Here is a 15466-nt window from a genome sequence, read left to right as displayed (position 1 = left end):
GCCGCGCGCTTAGGGTCGGGTGTTCTCCCGCAGTGGAGAGCGCCCCTGAGGCCGGCGCCCGGCAGCCGACGCGAGGTTTTGTAGGGTCTTGTCCAGTAGCTGGAACAGGAATCGGTTATGTTCAAGCCCTCAGCGACCCCAGACCCCGAATCAGGGACACGGATCTGGGACTTCTCTTGGCACCCACCGGATTAGAATCCACTGGCAGGGTGTAGACTTTCCCAAGAGAGAATAAAAATGTTTCCTCAAATTTAGCCACAGGAGCCCTCAAGTAATAGTCCAGCAACTGATGAACAGCTGTTAGTGGTGGTAGGAGGGAAGAAAGAGGCGACCTCCACAGCAGCCGGCTTCCCTCGGACGGGGTTCTGCCTGGGGCGGGATGTCACGTTGCCCACAGTTCACTCCACTTCCCAGGAGGGAGGCGATTCCATTTTCGGAAAAGTGCTGTCTGCTTAAGGATGCCGCTGTCCTGTACAGCTGACTGACTTTTCCACTTGATGCAGCATGTCTGTAAATGTTTTGTTCATGGAATTGCTGGCCATGTGTAATCTAGGACTAAGTTCTCGTTCAACAGTTTGGCTGTGTTTTATAACCCTGCTTACCAGCCACGGGCCAGGGAGGCTTGGCCGACAATGAACTTAAAATTTACAAATAGGGACTTCCCTGGTGGCGCAGTGGCTAAGAATCCACCTGCCAATGCAGGGGACACGGGTTCGAGCCCTGGTGCAGGAAGATCCCACATGCCACAGAGCAACTAAGCTCATGTGCCACAACTACTGAGCCTGCGCTCTAGAGCCCGCGAGCCACAACTACTGACCCCACGTGCCACAACTACTGAAGCCAGCACGCCTAGAGCCCGTGCTCTGTAACAAGAGAAGCCAGTGCACCACAAGGAAAAGCAGCCCCCGCTCGCAGCAACTAGAGAAAGCTCGCGTGCAGCAATGAAGACCCAATGCAGCCAAAAATAAACAATAAATAAATAAATTTATTTAAAAAATATTTACAAATATACCTCGGTTTTATCAGCCTGGGTACTGCATAGACTGGTCTGTATCTTATACCATGAGTATATTCAGCTCTTCATTGTGCACCCGTCTCATTTTTTCTAACACATCATCTCTAACCTGATTTTAGCTCAGAGGCAAGAACATAAATACTTATAACAGTTAAGAACAAAAATATCCTAGCAAATTCTACCACCATTTGAGTGATTAATAAAAAATAAAACTTTCGTTTATTTTCTAGCACCTGAAAACATCTCTAAACCTTTCAACTAAAGTATGTATAGATGAATGTGCAGACCAAAGTAAAGGCATCAAGATAATTATATTTAAAAATGAGTCAGGATTAAAGGCGATGTCCCCCTTTTTAAAAGCATATTGCAGTATTCCAAGTACATATCCTTACTAAGCTACCTGAGAGAACTAGGCAACTTAATAGTTCTCTGCTCTCTGGAATTTCAATGCCAATTGTGACTTTCTCTCACCCTCCAAATCAACATGCAGTAAATAAATATTCTAAACACCTGGAAGTGGGAGATGTGATGAGGATGGAGAGGGGGAGTAAACCGAATACCATAAGTTGCATACCAACAGATCTGCGTATCATCATGAATAATTAGTTAGCCTTTCCATGTCCCTTGGAAGTTTCAGCAAGCACCTAAGGAACACTTTAAGAATACTAATCTCTCTCAAAAAATGGGTGGTTTTGTTTTAAGATCATTCCTCAATTCCTCTTAGCCTTTCAGCTACATAGCTAGTCCATTAACTTAAGAGATTTTAAATAAATGCCAGGGAAAAGGAAAAGGAAAGCTACATAACCAAGTAAATCTGTATCTAATTAGGAGAAATTGCATAAATAGGGTGTTATCAGCTGTTTGACATACAGCTGATAAAAATTACCTTCAGCTAGGCATCCTTGATGTCTGATTACGGAAGTGAACCTAGCCCACGCACACACCTAAAATTTATTTAAGAGACCAACAGAGGCTCTTCCTGGCTTTTAGGAAGAAGACTGGTATGGGGAAACGTGTTTCTTGATAATTCTTCCAAGCCATGGCACTTCCCAGCAAATTCTTCCTTTGTTTTTGCTGCTTTGCCTGGCTCTGTTTTTCTATTAGCCTTGGTTCTCAGGCTTCTAGGGGAGAAGCTCAGATTGCAGCTAGTGCTCCACTGGAATCTGAGGCTGAGCCTCGGTCCTTTCTGCAGCCTCTAGATGGGAGACACAGACCTGGCCTCCTTTCCCCTCTCTTTAAGGTTCTGTACGATGGGCAAACGGAGGCCCCCAGGCTGCAGCCAGATGACAGAGCTTTGCACTACATGAAGAGGCTCTATAAGGCATGTGCTACCAAGGAGGGGATCCCGAAATCCAACAGAAGTCACCTCTACAACACTGTTCGGCTCTTCGCCCCCTGTGCCCAGCACAAGCAGGCTTCTGGGGACCAGGTGACAGGTGTGTAGGAGCAGACTGGTTAATGGGTGGAGGGAAGAAGATAGACCTTCTGCACTTCAGTTACAGAAAGGATCTGGCCCTTGCTCCTTGACTTACATTTTACTTTGCATGATACTCAATATCAAATTCCAAACAAATCTGGTACTTGATCTTATTGTTTCTTCCTAATGCCCTCATGGGTTAAGCTGGGCTGGTATGCTAGAAGAGACTTAATGGCCCTAAAGGCTGGGAAAGTGCTGCTGGAAGTTAGCGTCTTGTCCAAGGTCACAAAATCAAGACTGGAAAAGAGGTATTTTGACTTCCAGTTGCATATTCTTCTCATACTACCAATTCTGGCCTGGATATGTGCCTAAAGAATCTCTTTCAGCTGTTGGTGTGTTTCATTAAACAGGATATTTCCCCATGTTTGTTGCTTTCTGTGAGAGGAAAGCTTAAGTACCTATGTGGAACAGTAGATCCTTATAAGAACAAAGCATTAGTCAACCATCTTGTGTGTGTGAGAGAAGGAAGCAGCACTATTAACAGAATCTATATTCACTAGCTCATAACTTACAGAAAACCCTTCTAACTCAGCAGGTCCTTTGTGGCTATTTAAAACCTTTCCTCCTTCCTTGATGTCCTGTTTTGTTATAGTGGGTTTAGAGCCTCCATTTGCTGTCGGTCTCAAGTGTTCCAAATTAACTTAGACAATTATGTTTTCTTTATTGAGTCTGTCCATAAGGACTTGAATGTTTTCTTAACAAGCCTGGCAAGTGTCTTTATTATATTTTTCCCCTTAGAGACTCTTCAAGAGAAAAATACTGCTCTCCTTCTTAGCTTCCTCTATGTTTGAAGCAAGTTATTAAGATTCTGAAACTTCAGAATGTAATGATTCCCCGTTTTAATTCACCACCAGAGCTGTTCTGAATTGCTGGTGATTAAGTATCCAGCTGTAAGTGCTGGGACTTAGTTATGGTACTGGTTACCTGCTTTTTTTTTTTTATAACCCCCATCCCACCCCAATTTTTGTTTTGAGACTTGAGAAAGTGGGAAAAGGGTGGAAGCACATCCTGAGGTACTAATTCCTTGATCTGACTTTACGTTGCTTTCGATTTGTATTGAGCATTACTGGTGGCTTGTTTTTCTCCTCAGGTACCCTTCCATCATCAGTGGACCTGCTGTTTAACCTGGATCGTGTTACTGCTGTTGAACATTTACTCAAGTCAGTCTTGCTATACACTTTCAACAACTCCGTTTCTTTTCCCTCTCCTGTTAAATGTTTGTGCAACCTGGTGATAAAAGAGCCAGAGTTTTCTAGCAAGACTCTCCCAAGAGTTCCATACTCATTTACCTTTCACTCACAGTTTGAACTTAGAAAGAAATACAGATGGATTGAGATTGATGTGACGGCTCTCCTTCAGCCTCTAGTGGCCTCCAACAAGAGGAGTATTCACATGTCTGTAAGCGTCACGTGTGTGAAAGACCAGCTGCGGCATCCTTCAGTGCAGGACAGTCCACTCAACGTGACTCTTCTGGCAGCCCCCTCACTGCTTTTATATCTGAATGACACAAGTGCTCAGGCTTATCACAGGTGGTATTCCCTCCGCTATAAAACGAGGCCTTCACAGGCTCCTGACCAGAAGAGAGAGCTGTCTGCCTATCCCATGGGAGAAGAGGCTGCTGAGGGTGTGTCCCGTCACCGTCACCGGAGAGATCAGGAAACTGTCGGCTCTGAATTGAAGAAGCCTCTGGTTCCAGCTTCATTCAATCTGAGTGAATACTTCAAACAGTTTCTCTTTCCCCAAAATGAGTGTGAGCTCCATGACTTTAGACTTAGCTTTAGTCAGCTGAAGTGGGACAACTGGATTGTGGCTCCACGCACATACAACCCTCGATACTGTAAAGGGGACTGTCCCAGGGCGCTCGGACATCGGTATGGCTCTCCGGTTCACACCATGGTGCAGAACATCATCCATGAGAAGCTCGACTCCTCAGTGCCGAGACCATCCTGTGTACCTGCCAAGTACAGCCCTCTGAGTGTTTTGGCAATTGAGCCTGATGGCTCAATCGCTTACAAAGAATATGAAGATATGATAGCCACTAAGTGCACCTGTCGTTAACATAGGCTCCTCTCAAGTAAAACCGTGAGTCTCCTGGCCAAAGTAAATGCCGTGCGCCTGTCTGTGCCTTTGGGAGAAAGTTTCATGTATCAAGTCTCTCAATGTAATGCAGTGTGTTGTGTGAGGAGGAGCCTGGGTAGATGAGCACATTCTGTGGCATCTATCGTGGTAAAGGGATAACAGCTGCCTTTCTCATTGCCAAATGTAAATGAAATGTACTTCTTTTGGAAAGCTTTACATTTTTTTCCCCTGAGTGATTATTTTTTTCTTTTGCAGGAGTCTTGTTTTTGATGTAAGAAAAAAAGCTTAATTAGCATAAATCTTGGATGGAACTGCAGCTCTAAATAGGCAATTCAGATTGCTGTAGTCTTATTTAATGGAACAATAAATTGCTGTGAGTGGCATAAATTTTCTGTGTGTGGTTTTAATTAAAGATTTGCTTTTAAATGGTCATTTGAGAGGGAGAGGGAAATGTGTCTAAAAGATAGTCTCAGCTCCACTTACTATCCCTTTTTCGCCGTGAGAGAGACTAACTTCTCCATATCCTGACGAAGTGAGAGTCATTACACTAGAGAGTATGCAATATAACCCATTTCTGTTGTATCAGTGATTGGTATGCTCCTTAGATGGCTTGTATAGATTGGTTGACTCATGTCAAACAATAACATTTGTCCCATTTATTTAAAGGAAATAGCCTTGCAAATTTTCCCAAGAAAATGCAGAGTTCAAGGTTTTTAAAACGTATTTTCTCCTTTATATATTTTAAAACTCTGACCCGTTGCAAGGAGGTCAAGAAGCATTTTTTCTTGGCTGGTTGGTTTGTTTTTGCTGCTTTCCCTCAGCTCCTATCACTCCACCCGCACAGGTTTTTTTTCCAGGTGGATATAGCACTGTTTGCACTAAATTAAGCTGGCAGTGACTAGGTTATATTACAGAGTGGGCCTTGTTTGCATATGAGGGCTTTTATGTGGGTTTTCAGTAAACCTACCTTGAGAAAGCCCTGGAGGCGCAGAGTCCGGGGCTGATGCAGTGATTTTTTGTTTCAGAGTTTGTAAAAACCCTCATCTACAAACCAAAAGTAACTCCAAGGTGCAAGTACTTCTCATTCTTTAAATGATTTTTGCTTGGTGCTTAGTGTCTAAAGTCAGCTGGGATTTTGATAGGGATTGTGTTGAATCTATAGTTTGGGGTGTACCGCCATCCTAACGTTAAGTCTTCCAATCCACAGGTGTGAGAAGTTTTTCCATTTATTTAGATCTTTCATTTCTTTAGAAAATATTTTGTAGTTTTCGAGTATGTTTTGCACTTTACATTGTTAAATTTATTTCTAAGTATTCTCTTTTGATGCTGTTGGGAATTAAATTGTTTTCTTAGCTTTATTTTTGAATTGTTTCCTGGTGCTATCTTGCATACACCTTACAAACCTGCACACACTGTCCTAAATAAATGCTCTATTTATCTGCTCATGATTTTTTTCCCTCTAAAAAACGTTTTTTCCAAAAAATAGGACTGCAAAGTTTTAGGTGGCCTAGTTTCCAAATAACTTTGCCATCTTGTTTTGTAACTTGAAGGAGTCATTACTCTTGGGTAAATGAAGCTGCAAATATAAGAGATAAATGGTGTTTCAGGGTTTTATATCATTCTCTGTCATTCTTAGGAGTAAAAAAATATTTGGAATGGCCAGGGCACTAGTGATGGTGGCAAGGTACAACTGAGCTTATTTAAAGGTAAATCTCCCTTAAATATGGCTGTTTTCAAATGGACCACATGAAATCTACATCAACTTTAAGGATTCCTCATAGTTCCCCAAATGCCCTAAACTGACATTTTTTTCCCTTAAAAAGGGGAATTTGTTTTGCTTTATTGTTTTGGGGTGGTTTTTTTTTTTTTCATGGCCTAGTTCTGTGGCTGAGTATGGAATATGGTCTGCAATCAGAGGTTTTGAAAAGAAGAAAATGGTGGGGTAGTTTTGATGGACGTTAAGTATTAGGGTCAATGCCAAAATTAGGAGAAGATAAATATTATAGTTCATCCGTATAGGTAAGTTCTAAAATTGACTGACTTAAAACACTTTTGCACGGTGTTTTGATGCTATAGCTGAGTAAGGATAGCTTGAAAACCGTAAGCTTGGCTTCCCCCATCCCTTTAGGCTTTATTTGTAAATCTAGTCTCTTTCATTCAGAGGACAGCGTTAATATGCAGGGCTTCTATTTCTGCTAAATTTAAACTTCAAAGATTCTCTTCTACACAATCGAGGAGGATACACTAGTCTCCCAACTGCCGCCTCCGTATGAAACCTGTGTTTCTTCAGTTACTCTTATAAAAGCAGCCAATTTAGAAAATAAATAAGAAAGGACCACAGTGATTTAGATCTGGAAATTCAAGGATGAGGCTTCATCTGCCTTAAATAGGTGCATTCAGCTTTGGTATTTAGTCCAGATGAGATACGGGGTCACCTAACGTGATGAGTGCCTTAGTGTACCAAGGAACAATGGGCCATGTCAGGAGCTGGGCTCTCCTTCAGCTCTGAGTTTCCTGCTCTTTATCGGTTTAAATCAACTCCTGTGTTACGCTGAATACTTTGTTTTACTAATCAGCTTCAGGAGCAGCAGCTGCTCGAGTTGGTTTAGAACTCAATTTAGACAGCCTGTGGGAAAAATTAAGTTGCTCTTTCACGAGGTAAAGGAGGAAGTATTCCTGACTATATAAGTGATAAAAGAAAAATGCTCAGAAGAACTTGGTTTATATCAGTTTTAAGTAGCTGATTTCAATTTGCAACTTTGGAGAGATTGTAACTTATAAAATGATAATTGAAATGAAATTAAAACACTTAAAATACTCTTTAGAATATTTAGAGGATGTAAGTCCCCAAAACATTTCTTAAGTATAGAGATTGGCTGAATGGATTATGATAGAGTAGAAAAGTATGCTATTTTATACATTAACTGTTCTCTAAATAGATGGAAAAATAAACACAACCTGGAGATTTAGACACTTCATCCTTTACCAGAATTGACAAGCCAAGTAGGTTCTCTTCATGTGGTTAATTACATCCTGATGGAGATGTCCTTCCCAAACTAGTCAATTTTTGGAAAGGGCCTTGATTTGTCAGTAAGACTAGGACTATTTCAATATCCATTTAAAGAACAGGATTTTATAGATGGCCTGACAGTAATTTCTTCGTTCTACCTTACTACGTAATACAACTTGTATGGAAGAATTGAGTAACTAGATAAATGTGGATAAGAGTCAGCTGTACATTTTGGACATCTTATTAAGAATAAGTGCTTTGTGAACAGTTCAGAGTCATTTACAGACTTGTCTGTGGTGCTGGTGTCTTTTCACATTGAAGTGCTGTGACAGGCAGTGTTAGGAGTTCATAGCCTGTGCCTGGATGTCATTTTGGCATTCTCAGAAATAATTAGCTCATTGAATAAATATTTATTGAACACTGACTATGGGCAGGTGCTGTGTGTGCTTAAGAACAGAGTCTGATGTCCTCAGCTCCGGGAAAAATATATCACCTACCAGAAATGGAGACTTCCTTTATTACCCTAAGTTCCATCAGTGAGCGTTCAGCACCACAGAACGTTCTGTGGACGAATACATTTTGGGGTGGTATTACATAAGAAGGCTGAATGAATACCAAATTATCTTACCTTTAGAATTTTTTTTTTTAACATTTTTTTTAATTAATTTATTTATTTTTATTTATTTATTTATTTATTTTTGGCTGTGCTGGGTCTTCGGTTCGTGCGAGGGCTTTCCCTAGCTGCGGCAAGTGGGGGCCACTCTTCATCGCGGTGCGGGGACCGCTCTTCATTGCGGTGCGCGGGCCTTTCACTATCGCGGCCCCTCCCGCTGCGGGGCACAGGCTCCAGACGCGCAGGCTCAGCAGCTGTGGCTCACGGGCCCAGCCGCTCCGCGGCATGTGGGATCTTCCCAGACCAGGGCTCGAACCCGTGTCCCCTGCATTAGCAGGCAGATTCTCAACCACTGCGCCACCAGGGAAGCCCTAGAATTTTTTAATTAAACTTTTTTAAGATAATTATAGATTCACATGTTATTGTAAGAAATAATAGAGAGATCACATGTATCCTTTATCCAGATCCCTCAATAACATCTTGCAAAACTATAGCATAGTGTCACAACTAGGATATTGACATTGATACACTAGGTTAGAATTTTTCACACGTTGAAACCTACTTTGGTCAAGAGAAATGTTGACCCTAACATCAGTAAAGTTTTGATATCTCTGGGTGGAAATAATGGTTCGATATTTTTTTGTCTTACACCATTTCATATCTACCTTTGAAACTTTGAGCTTTTTTTAATTGAAGTATAGTTGATGTACAATATTATGTAAGTTACAGGTGTACAATATAGTAGGTTACAGTTTTTAAGTTATACTCCATTTCTAGTTACTATAAAATATTGGCTATATTCTGTGTTGTACAGTACATCCTTGTAGCTCATTTTATACATAATTGTTTGTACCTCTTAATCCCCTACCCCTATCTTGCCCCTCCCCATTTCCCTCTCCCCACTGGTAACCACTAGTTTATTCTCTATAACTGAGTCTGTTTCTTTTTTTTTTTTTATTCACTAGTTTGTTGCATTTTTTGATTCCACATGTGAATGATATACAGTATTTGTCTTTGTCTGACTTATTTCACTTAGCATAATACCCTCCAAGCTCATCCATGTTATGGCAAATGGCAAAATTTCATTCTTTTTTATGACTGAGTAGTATTCCATTGTGTGTGTATGTGTGTATATATATGCGTGTGTATATATATATATGCCACATTTTCTTTATCCACTCATCTGTTGATGGGCACTTACTTTACTTTCTTGGCAATTGTAAATAATGCTGCTATGAACACTGGGGTGCATTTATCTTTTCAAATTAGTGTTTTTGTTTCTTGTGGATATATACCCAGGAGCAGAATCATTGGGTCATATGGTAATTCTATGTTTAGTTTTTTTTAAAACCTCCATACTGTTTTCCACAGTAGCTGCACCAGTTTACATTCCCAACAACAGTGTATGAGGGTTCTCTTTTCTCCACATCCTCAACATTTGTTATTTGTGTTCTTTTTGATGATACCCATTCTGACAGGTGTGAGGTGATACCTCATTGTGGTTTTAATTTGCATTTCCCTGATGATTAGCGATGTTGAGCATCTTTTCATGTACCAGTTGGCCATCTGCGTGTCCTCTTTTGAAAAATGTCTAGTCAAGTCTTCTGCCCATTTTTTAATTGAGTTTGTTTCTTTGAGTTGTATCAGCTGTTTATATGTTTTGGATATTAACTCCTAATTGGCCATATCATTTGCCATTATTTTTTCCCATTCCATAGGTTGTCTTTTTATTTTCTCAATGGTTTCCTTTGCTCTGCAGGAGCTTTTAAGTTTAATCAGGTCCCATTTGTTTATTTTTGCTTTTATTTCCTTTGCTTTAGGAGACAGATCCAAAAAAATATTGCAAAGATTTATGGCAAAGAGTGTTCTGCCTATGTTTGCCTCTTGGAATTTTATGGTATCTGGTCTTACATTTAGGTCTTTAATCCATTTTGAGTTTACTTTTGTATATGGTGTTAGAGAATGTTCTAATTTCATTCTTTTACATGTAGCTGTCCAGTTTTCCCAGCACCACTTTTTGAGGAGACTGTTTTCTCTCCATTGTATATGCTTGCCTCCTTTGTCATAGGTTAATTGACTATACATGTGTGGTTTCATTTATGGGCTCTCTGTTCTGTTCCAAAGCTTTGATTACTGTAGCTTTGTAGTATAGTTTGAAGTCAAGAAGTGTGATTGCTCCAGCTCTGTTCTTCTTTATCAAGGTTGTATTGGCTATTCATGGTCTTTTGTGTTTCCACACAAATTTTAAAATTATTTGTTCTAGTTCTGTGAAAAATGCCATTGGTAGTTTAATAGGGATTGCAGTAAATCTGTAGATTGCCTTGGGTAGTATGGTCATCTTAATAATATTAATTCTTCCAATCCAAGAACATGGTACATATTTCCATCTGTTTATGTTGTCTTCAATTTCTTTCATCTGTGTCTTACGGTTTTCTGAATACAGATGTTTTACCTCCTTAGGTAAGTTTATTCCTAGGTATTTTACTCTTTTTGATGCAATGGTAAATGGGATTGTTCCCTTAATTTCCTTTTCTGATCTTTCGTTGTTAGTGTATAGGAATGCAAGGGATTTCTGTGCATTAATTTTGTGTCCTGCAACTTTACTGAATTCTTTTTTTTTTTTTTTTAATGAAGGTCTTTTTTTTTTTTTTTTTAAACACTATTTTATTTATTTTATTTATTTATGGCTGTGTTGGGTCTTCGTTTCTGTGTGAGGACTTTCTCTAGTTGTGGCAAGTGGGGGCCACTCTTCATCGCAGTGCGCGGGGCCTCTCATTATCGCGGCCTCTCTTGTTGCGGAGCACAGGCTCCAGATGCGCAGGCTCAGTAATTGTGGCTCACGGGCCTAGTTGCTCCGCGTCATGTGGGATCTTCCCAGACCAGGGTTCGAACCCGTGTCCCCTGCATTGGCAGGCAGATTCTCAACCACTGCGCCACCAGGGAAGCCCCTTTACTGAATTCTTGGATGAGCTCTAGTTGTTTTCTGGTGGCATCTTTAGGATTTTCTATGTATCGTATGTTTACTTTCCATGTATAGTATGTATATTTTCTATGTATGTCATCTGCAAACAGTGACAGTTTTACTTCTTCCATTCCATTTTGGATTCCTTTTATTTCTTTTTCTTCTCTGATTGCTGTGGCTAGGACTTCCAAAACTATGTTCAATAAGAGTGGCGAGATTGGACATCCTTGTCTTGTTCCTGATCTTAGTGGAAATGCTTTCAGCTTTTCACTGTTGAGAATGATGGTAGCTTTGGCTTTGTCATATATGGCCTTTATTATATTTTGAGGTATGTTTCTCTATACCTACTTTCTAGAGAGCTTTTTTTATTTATCATAAATGGATACTGAGTTTTGTCAAAAGCTTTTCCTGCATTTAATGAGATGATCATATGGGTGTTTTTTTTTAACATCTTTATTGAGGTATAATTGCTTTACATTGTTATGTTAGTTTCTGCTGTATAACAAAGTGAATCAGCTATACGCATACATATATCCCTATATCCCCTCCCTCTTGCATCTCCCTCCCACCCTCCCTGTCCCACCCTTCTAGGTGGTCACAAAGCACCAAGCTGACCTCCCTGTGCTATGCAGCTGCTTCCCACTAGCTATCTATTTTACATTTGGTAGCGTATATATGTCAATGCCACTCTCTCACTTCATCTCAGCTTACCCTTCCCACTCCCCGTGTCCTCAAGTCCATTCTCTACGTCTGCATCTTTATTCCTGTCCTGCCCCTAGGTTCTTCAGAACGATTTTTTTTTTTAGATTCCATATATATGTGTTAGCATATGGTATTTGTTTTTCTCTTTCTGACTTACTTCACTCTGTATGACAGACTCTAGGTCCATCCACCTCACTACAGACAACTCAATTTCGTTTCTTTTAATGGCTGAGTAATTTTCCATTGTATATATGTGCCACATCTTTATCCATTCATCTGTAGATGGACTTAGGTTGCTTCCATGTCCTGGCTATTGTAAATAGAGCTGCAATGAACATTGTGGTACATGACTCTTTTTGAATTATGGTTCTCTCAGGGTATATACCCAGTAGTGGGATTGCTGGGTCGTATGGTAGTTCAATTTTCAGTTTTTTAAGGAACCTCCATACTATTCTCCATAGTGGCTGTATCAATTTACATTCCCACCAACAGTGCAAGAGGGTTCCCTTTTCTCCATACCCTCTCTAGCATTTTTTGTTTGTAGATTTTTTGATGATGGCCATTCTGACTGGTGTGAAGTGATACCTCATTGTAGTTTTGATTTGCATTTCTCTAATGATTAGTGATGTTGAGCCATCCTTTCATGTGTTTGTTGGCAATCTGTATATCTTCTTTGGAGAAATGTCTATTTAGGTCTTCTGCCCATTTTTGGATTGGGTTGTTTGTTTTTTTGATACTGAGCTGCATGAGCTGCTTGTAAATTTTGAAGATTAATCCTTTGTCAGTTGCTTCATTTGCAAATACTTTCTCCCATTCTGAGGGTTGTCTTTTCATCTTGTTTATGGTTTCCTTTGCTGTGCAAAAGTATTTAAGTTTCATTAGGTCCCATTTGTTTATTTTTGTTTTTATTTCCATTTCTCTAGGAGATGGGTCAAAAAAGATCTTGCTGTGATTTATGTCATAGAGTGTTCTGCCTATGTTTTCCTCTAAGAGTTTTATAGTGTCTGGCCTTACATTTAGGTCTTTAATCCGTTTTGAGTTTATTTTTGTGTATGGTGTTAGGGAGGGTTCTAATTTCTTTCTTTTACATGTAGCTGTACAGTTTTCCCAGCACCACTTATTGAAGAGGCTGTCTTTTCTCCATTATATGTTCTTGCCTCCTTTGTCGTAAATTAGGTGACCATATGTGCATGGGTTTATCTCTGGGCTTTCTATCCTGTACCATTGATCTATACTTCTCTTTTTGTGCCAGTTCCATACTGTCTTGATTACTGTAGCTTTATGGTATAGTTTGAAGTCGGGGAGCTTGATTCCTCCAACTCCGTTTTTCTTTCTCAAGACTGCTTTGGCTATTCAGGGTCTTTTGTGTTTCCATAGGAATTGTAAGATTTTTTTGTTCTAATTCTGTGAAGAATGCCATTGGTAGTTTGATAGGGACTGCACTGAATCTGTAGATTGCTTTGGGTAGTATAATCATTTTCACAATATTGATTCTTCCAATCCAAGAACATGGTATATTCCTGCATCTGTTTATGTCATCTTTGATATCTTACATCAGTGTTTTATAGTTTTCTGAGTACAAGTTTTTTGCCTCCTTAGCCAGGTTTATTCCTAGGTATTTTATTCTTTTTGTTGCAATGGTAAATGGGAGTGTTTCCTTAATTTCTCTTTCAGATTTTTCATCATTAGTGTATAGGAATGCAAGAGATTCCTGTGTATTAATTTTGTACCCTGCTACTTTACCAAATTCATTGATTAGCTCCAGTAGTTTTCTGGTAGCATCTTTAGGATACTCTATGTATAGAATCGATCATATGGTTTTTATTCAATTTGTTAATGTGGTGTATCACATTGATTTGCAGGTACTGAAAAATCCTTGCATCCCTGGATAGATCCCACTTGATCATGATGTTTGATCCTTTTAATGTATTGTTGGATTTGGCTTGCTAATATTTTGTTGAAGATTTTTGTGTCTATATTCATCAGAAACTTGGAGAATTTTAAACTACAATTTTATTTATTCAATATTTATTGGGCATATACTACACATAAGGGACTCTTCTAGATGCTGATATGAGAGTGGTAAACAATATAGTCGTGGCACTTGATCTCATGGAGCGTCTATTACAGTGGGGAAGAGACAGACAAAACAATTAAACAACACAAGTAGCCATATACAGGAACTTCTAGGCAGAGCAAATGGATGTGAGAAGAAACTTGTGTTCAAAGAACAGGAAGAACTGCACGTGATTGCAAGTGGGAAAGGAGAAAGGATGGGTGGAAGGGCAAGTGGAGTGGGAGGAGATGAGACTGAAGAAGCAGACAGACCAGATGATACAAGACCTTGTTGGCCAGCACAAGGGGATTGGATTTTTATGCTAGGTTCAATAGGAAGCCCTTGAGAGTGTTTAATTGGGGACCTGAAATGGTTAGATTCATTTTTTTTAATATCATCTCAGTGTTCTATGTAGTGTTGTTTGGCAGAGATGAGTCTGAAGCAGAGAGAACTTCTGGGTTTTAGGGGCCTATTATCATGGTCCAGGGGAGAGATTATGCTGCCTTGGAGTATGGCAGTGGAGATGGGGATGCAGAGACGTGAAGAAACTTGGAATTTATTTTTGTGGCTTCTCCGTTTGTTACTTGGCCTATTTCTCTAAGGTTGTAGGATGGCAACCTTCTACTAAGAGAAGACACTTAGGTTCTTATGATGAAATCAGAGGATAAAACTTATCCCATTCCCTGGCTTCATATTCCCATCCACATGAGCTGCCTCTTAATTATAGTTTTTCTTTGTTCTGTTTGTTCTTGCATTATTTCTTGAGTTTTGTTTTGTTTCTGTTTGTTTCAGTCTTTGCCTTTCATGTTGGAGGCTTTTCTCAAGTGTCTTTTGTTGTCCATTTATAAGTGTAAGGCTTTAGAAAGCTGTTGGAAGCTCTGTATGAGAGGGTGGGATGTGTTAATTAATGGGCTCTTTAGTTTGAGGCTCCTCTGTTTCTTTAAGTTTTTCCACAAAAGAATTATCCAGTCTTCTTGTGGGAGGAAGATGGGGCAAAGATGTACACTTAGCTGCTGGTCTTCTTAGAGCCCAGCAGTGCAAAGGGCTATACGATTTTACCTGATCCCTTTTTATCCCAATATTGCATCTCTTCCCCCAAACTCCACAATGCCTCTTTGCTTCAACTCTTCTGTATGGAGCATCTTTGATTCAACTCTTCCACAAAGTCAACCCCTAGTCTCCTGCTGGGTGGCAGGTGATCCCCTAGCTGCTTGGGGTGGGGGAGTACACACTGGGTCCAACTGTTCCATCTACAGACTCGGGCAATACCCACTTAGTTGTATCTGGCACGGCTGCCTTCCATAGCCCATGGCATCTTCATTTCCTGAGCTTCCCAGCATTCTCTGCTGTGACTCACCTAGCTTCTCAATGACATCCCCACCCCCTGCAGGTTTAGGTTTCTTTTTTAATTAGTTCTGCTCACTCTTCCAGACAATTTTTATTCCAAAACTTTTTTCACACACCTGCTGTGCTCTCCTTACCTGTTCTTTGCCCTATGGGTATATTTGATAATCACTTCTAATGTTAGTGGGAGGGACTAGAGACCAGTGCA

General features: G+C 40.1%; 1 protein-coding gene across 1 annotated transcript; it reads left to right on the top strand.

Annotated features, from left to right (window-relative positions):
• Nucleotides 1-2054: 2054 nt before the first annotated feature.
• Nucleotides 2055-4922, top strand: GDF9 (growth differentiation factor 9). The gene is made up of 2 exons (XM_007188566.3): nt 2055-2451; nt 3583-4922. The coding sequence occupies exons 1-2, from the start codon at nt 2055-2057 to the stop codon at nt 4548-4550; spliced, it is 1365 nt and encodes a 454-aa protein (XP_007188628.2). The 3' UTR covers nt 4551-4922.
• Nucleotides 4923-15466: the final 10544 nt, after the last annotated feature.

The sequence above is a fragment of the Balaenoptera acutorostrata genome, chromosome 2 (genome assembly GCF_949987535.1).
Source record: "Balaenoptera acutorostrata chromosome 2, mBalAcu1.1, whole genome shotgun sequence".
Lineage (NCBI taxonomy): Eukaryota > Metazoa > Chordata > Mammalia > Artiodactyla > Balaenopteridae > Balaenoptera > Balaenoptera acutorostrata.
This window is presented reverse-complemented; position numbering and strand designations above follow the sequence as displayed.

Coding starts and splice junctions, on each gene's coding strand:
- GDF9 (XM_007188566.3), top strand. CDS start 2,055: ATGGCACTTCCCAGCAAATTCTTCCTTTGTTTTTGCTGCTTTGCCTGG. Junction 2,452..3,582: donor TTCTGGGGACCAGGTGACAG/GTGTGTAGGAGC, acceptor TTTTCTCCTCAG/GTACCCTTCCATCATCAGTG.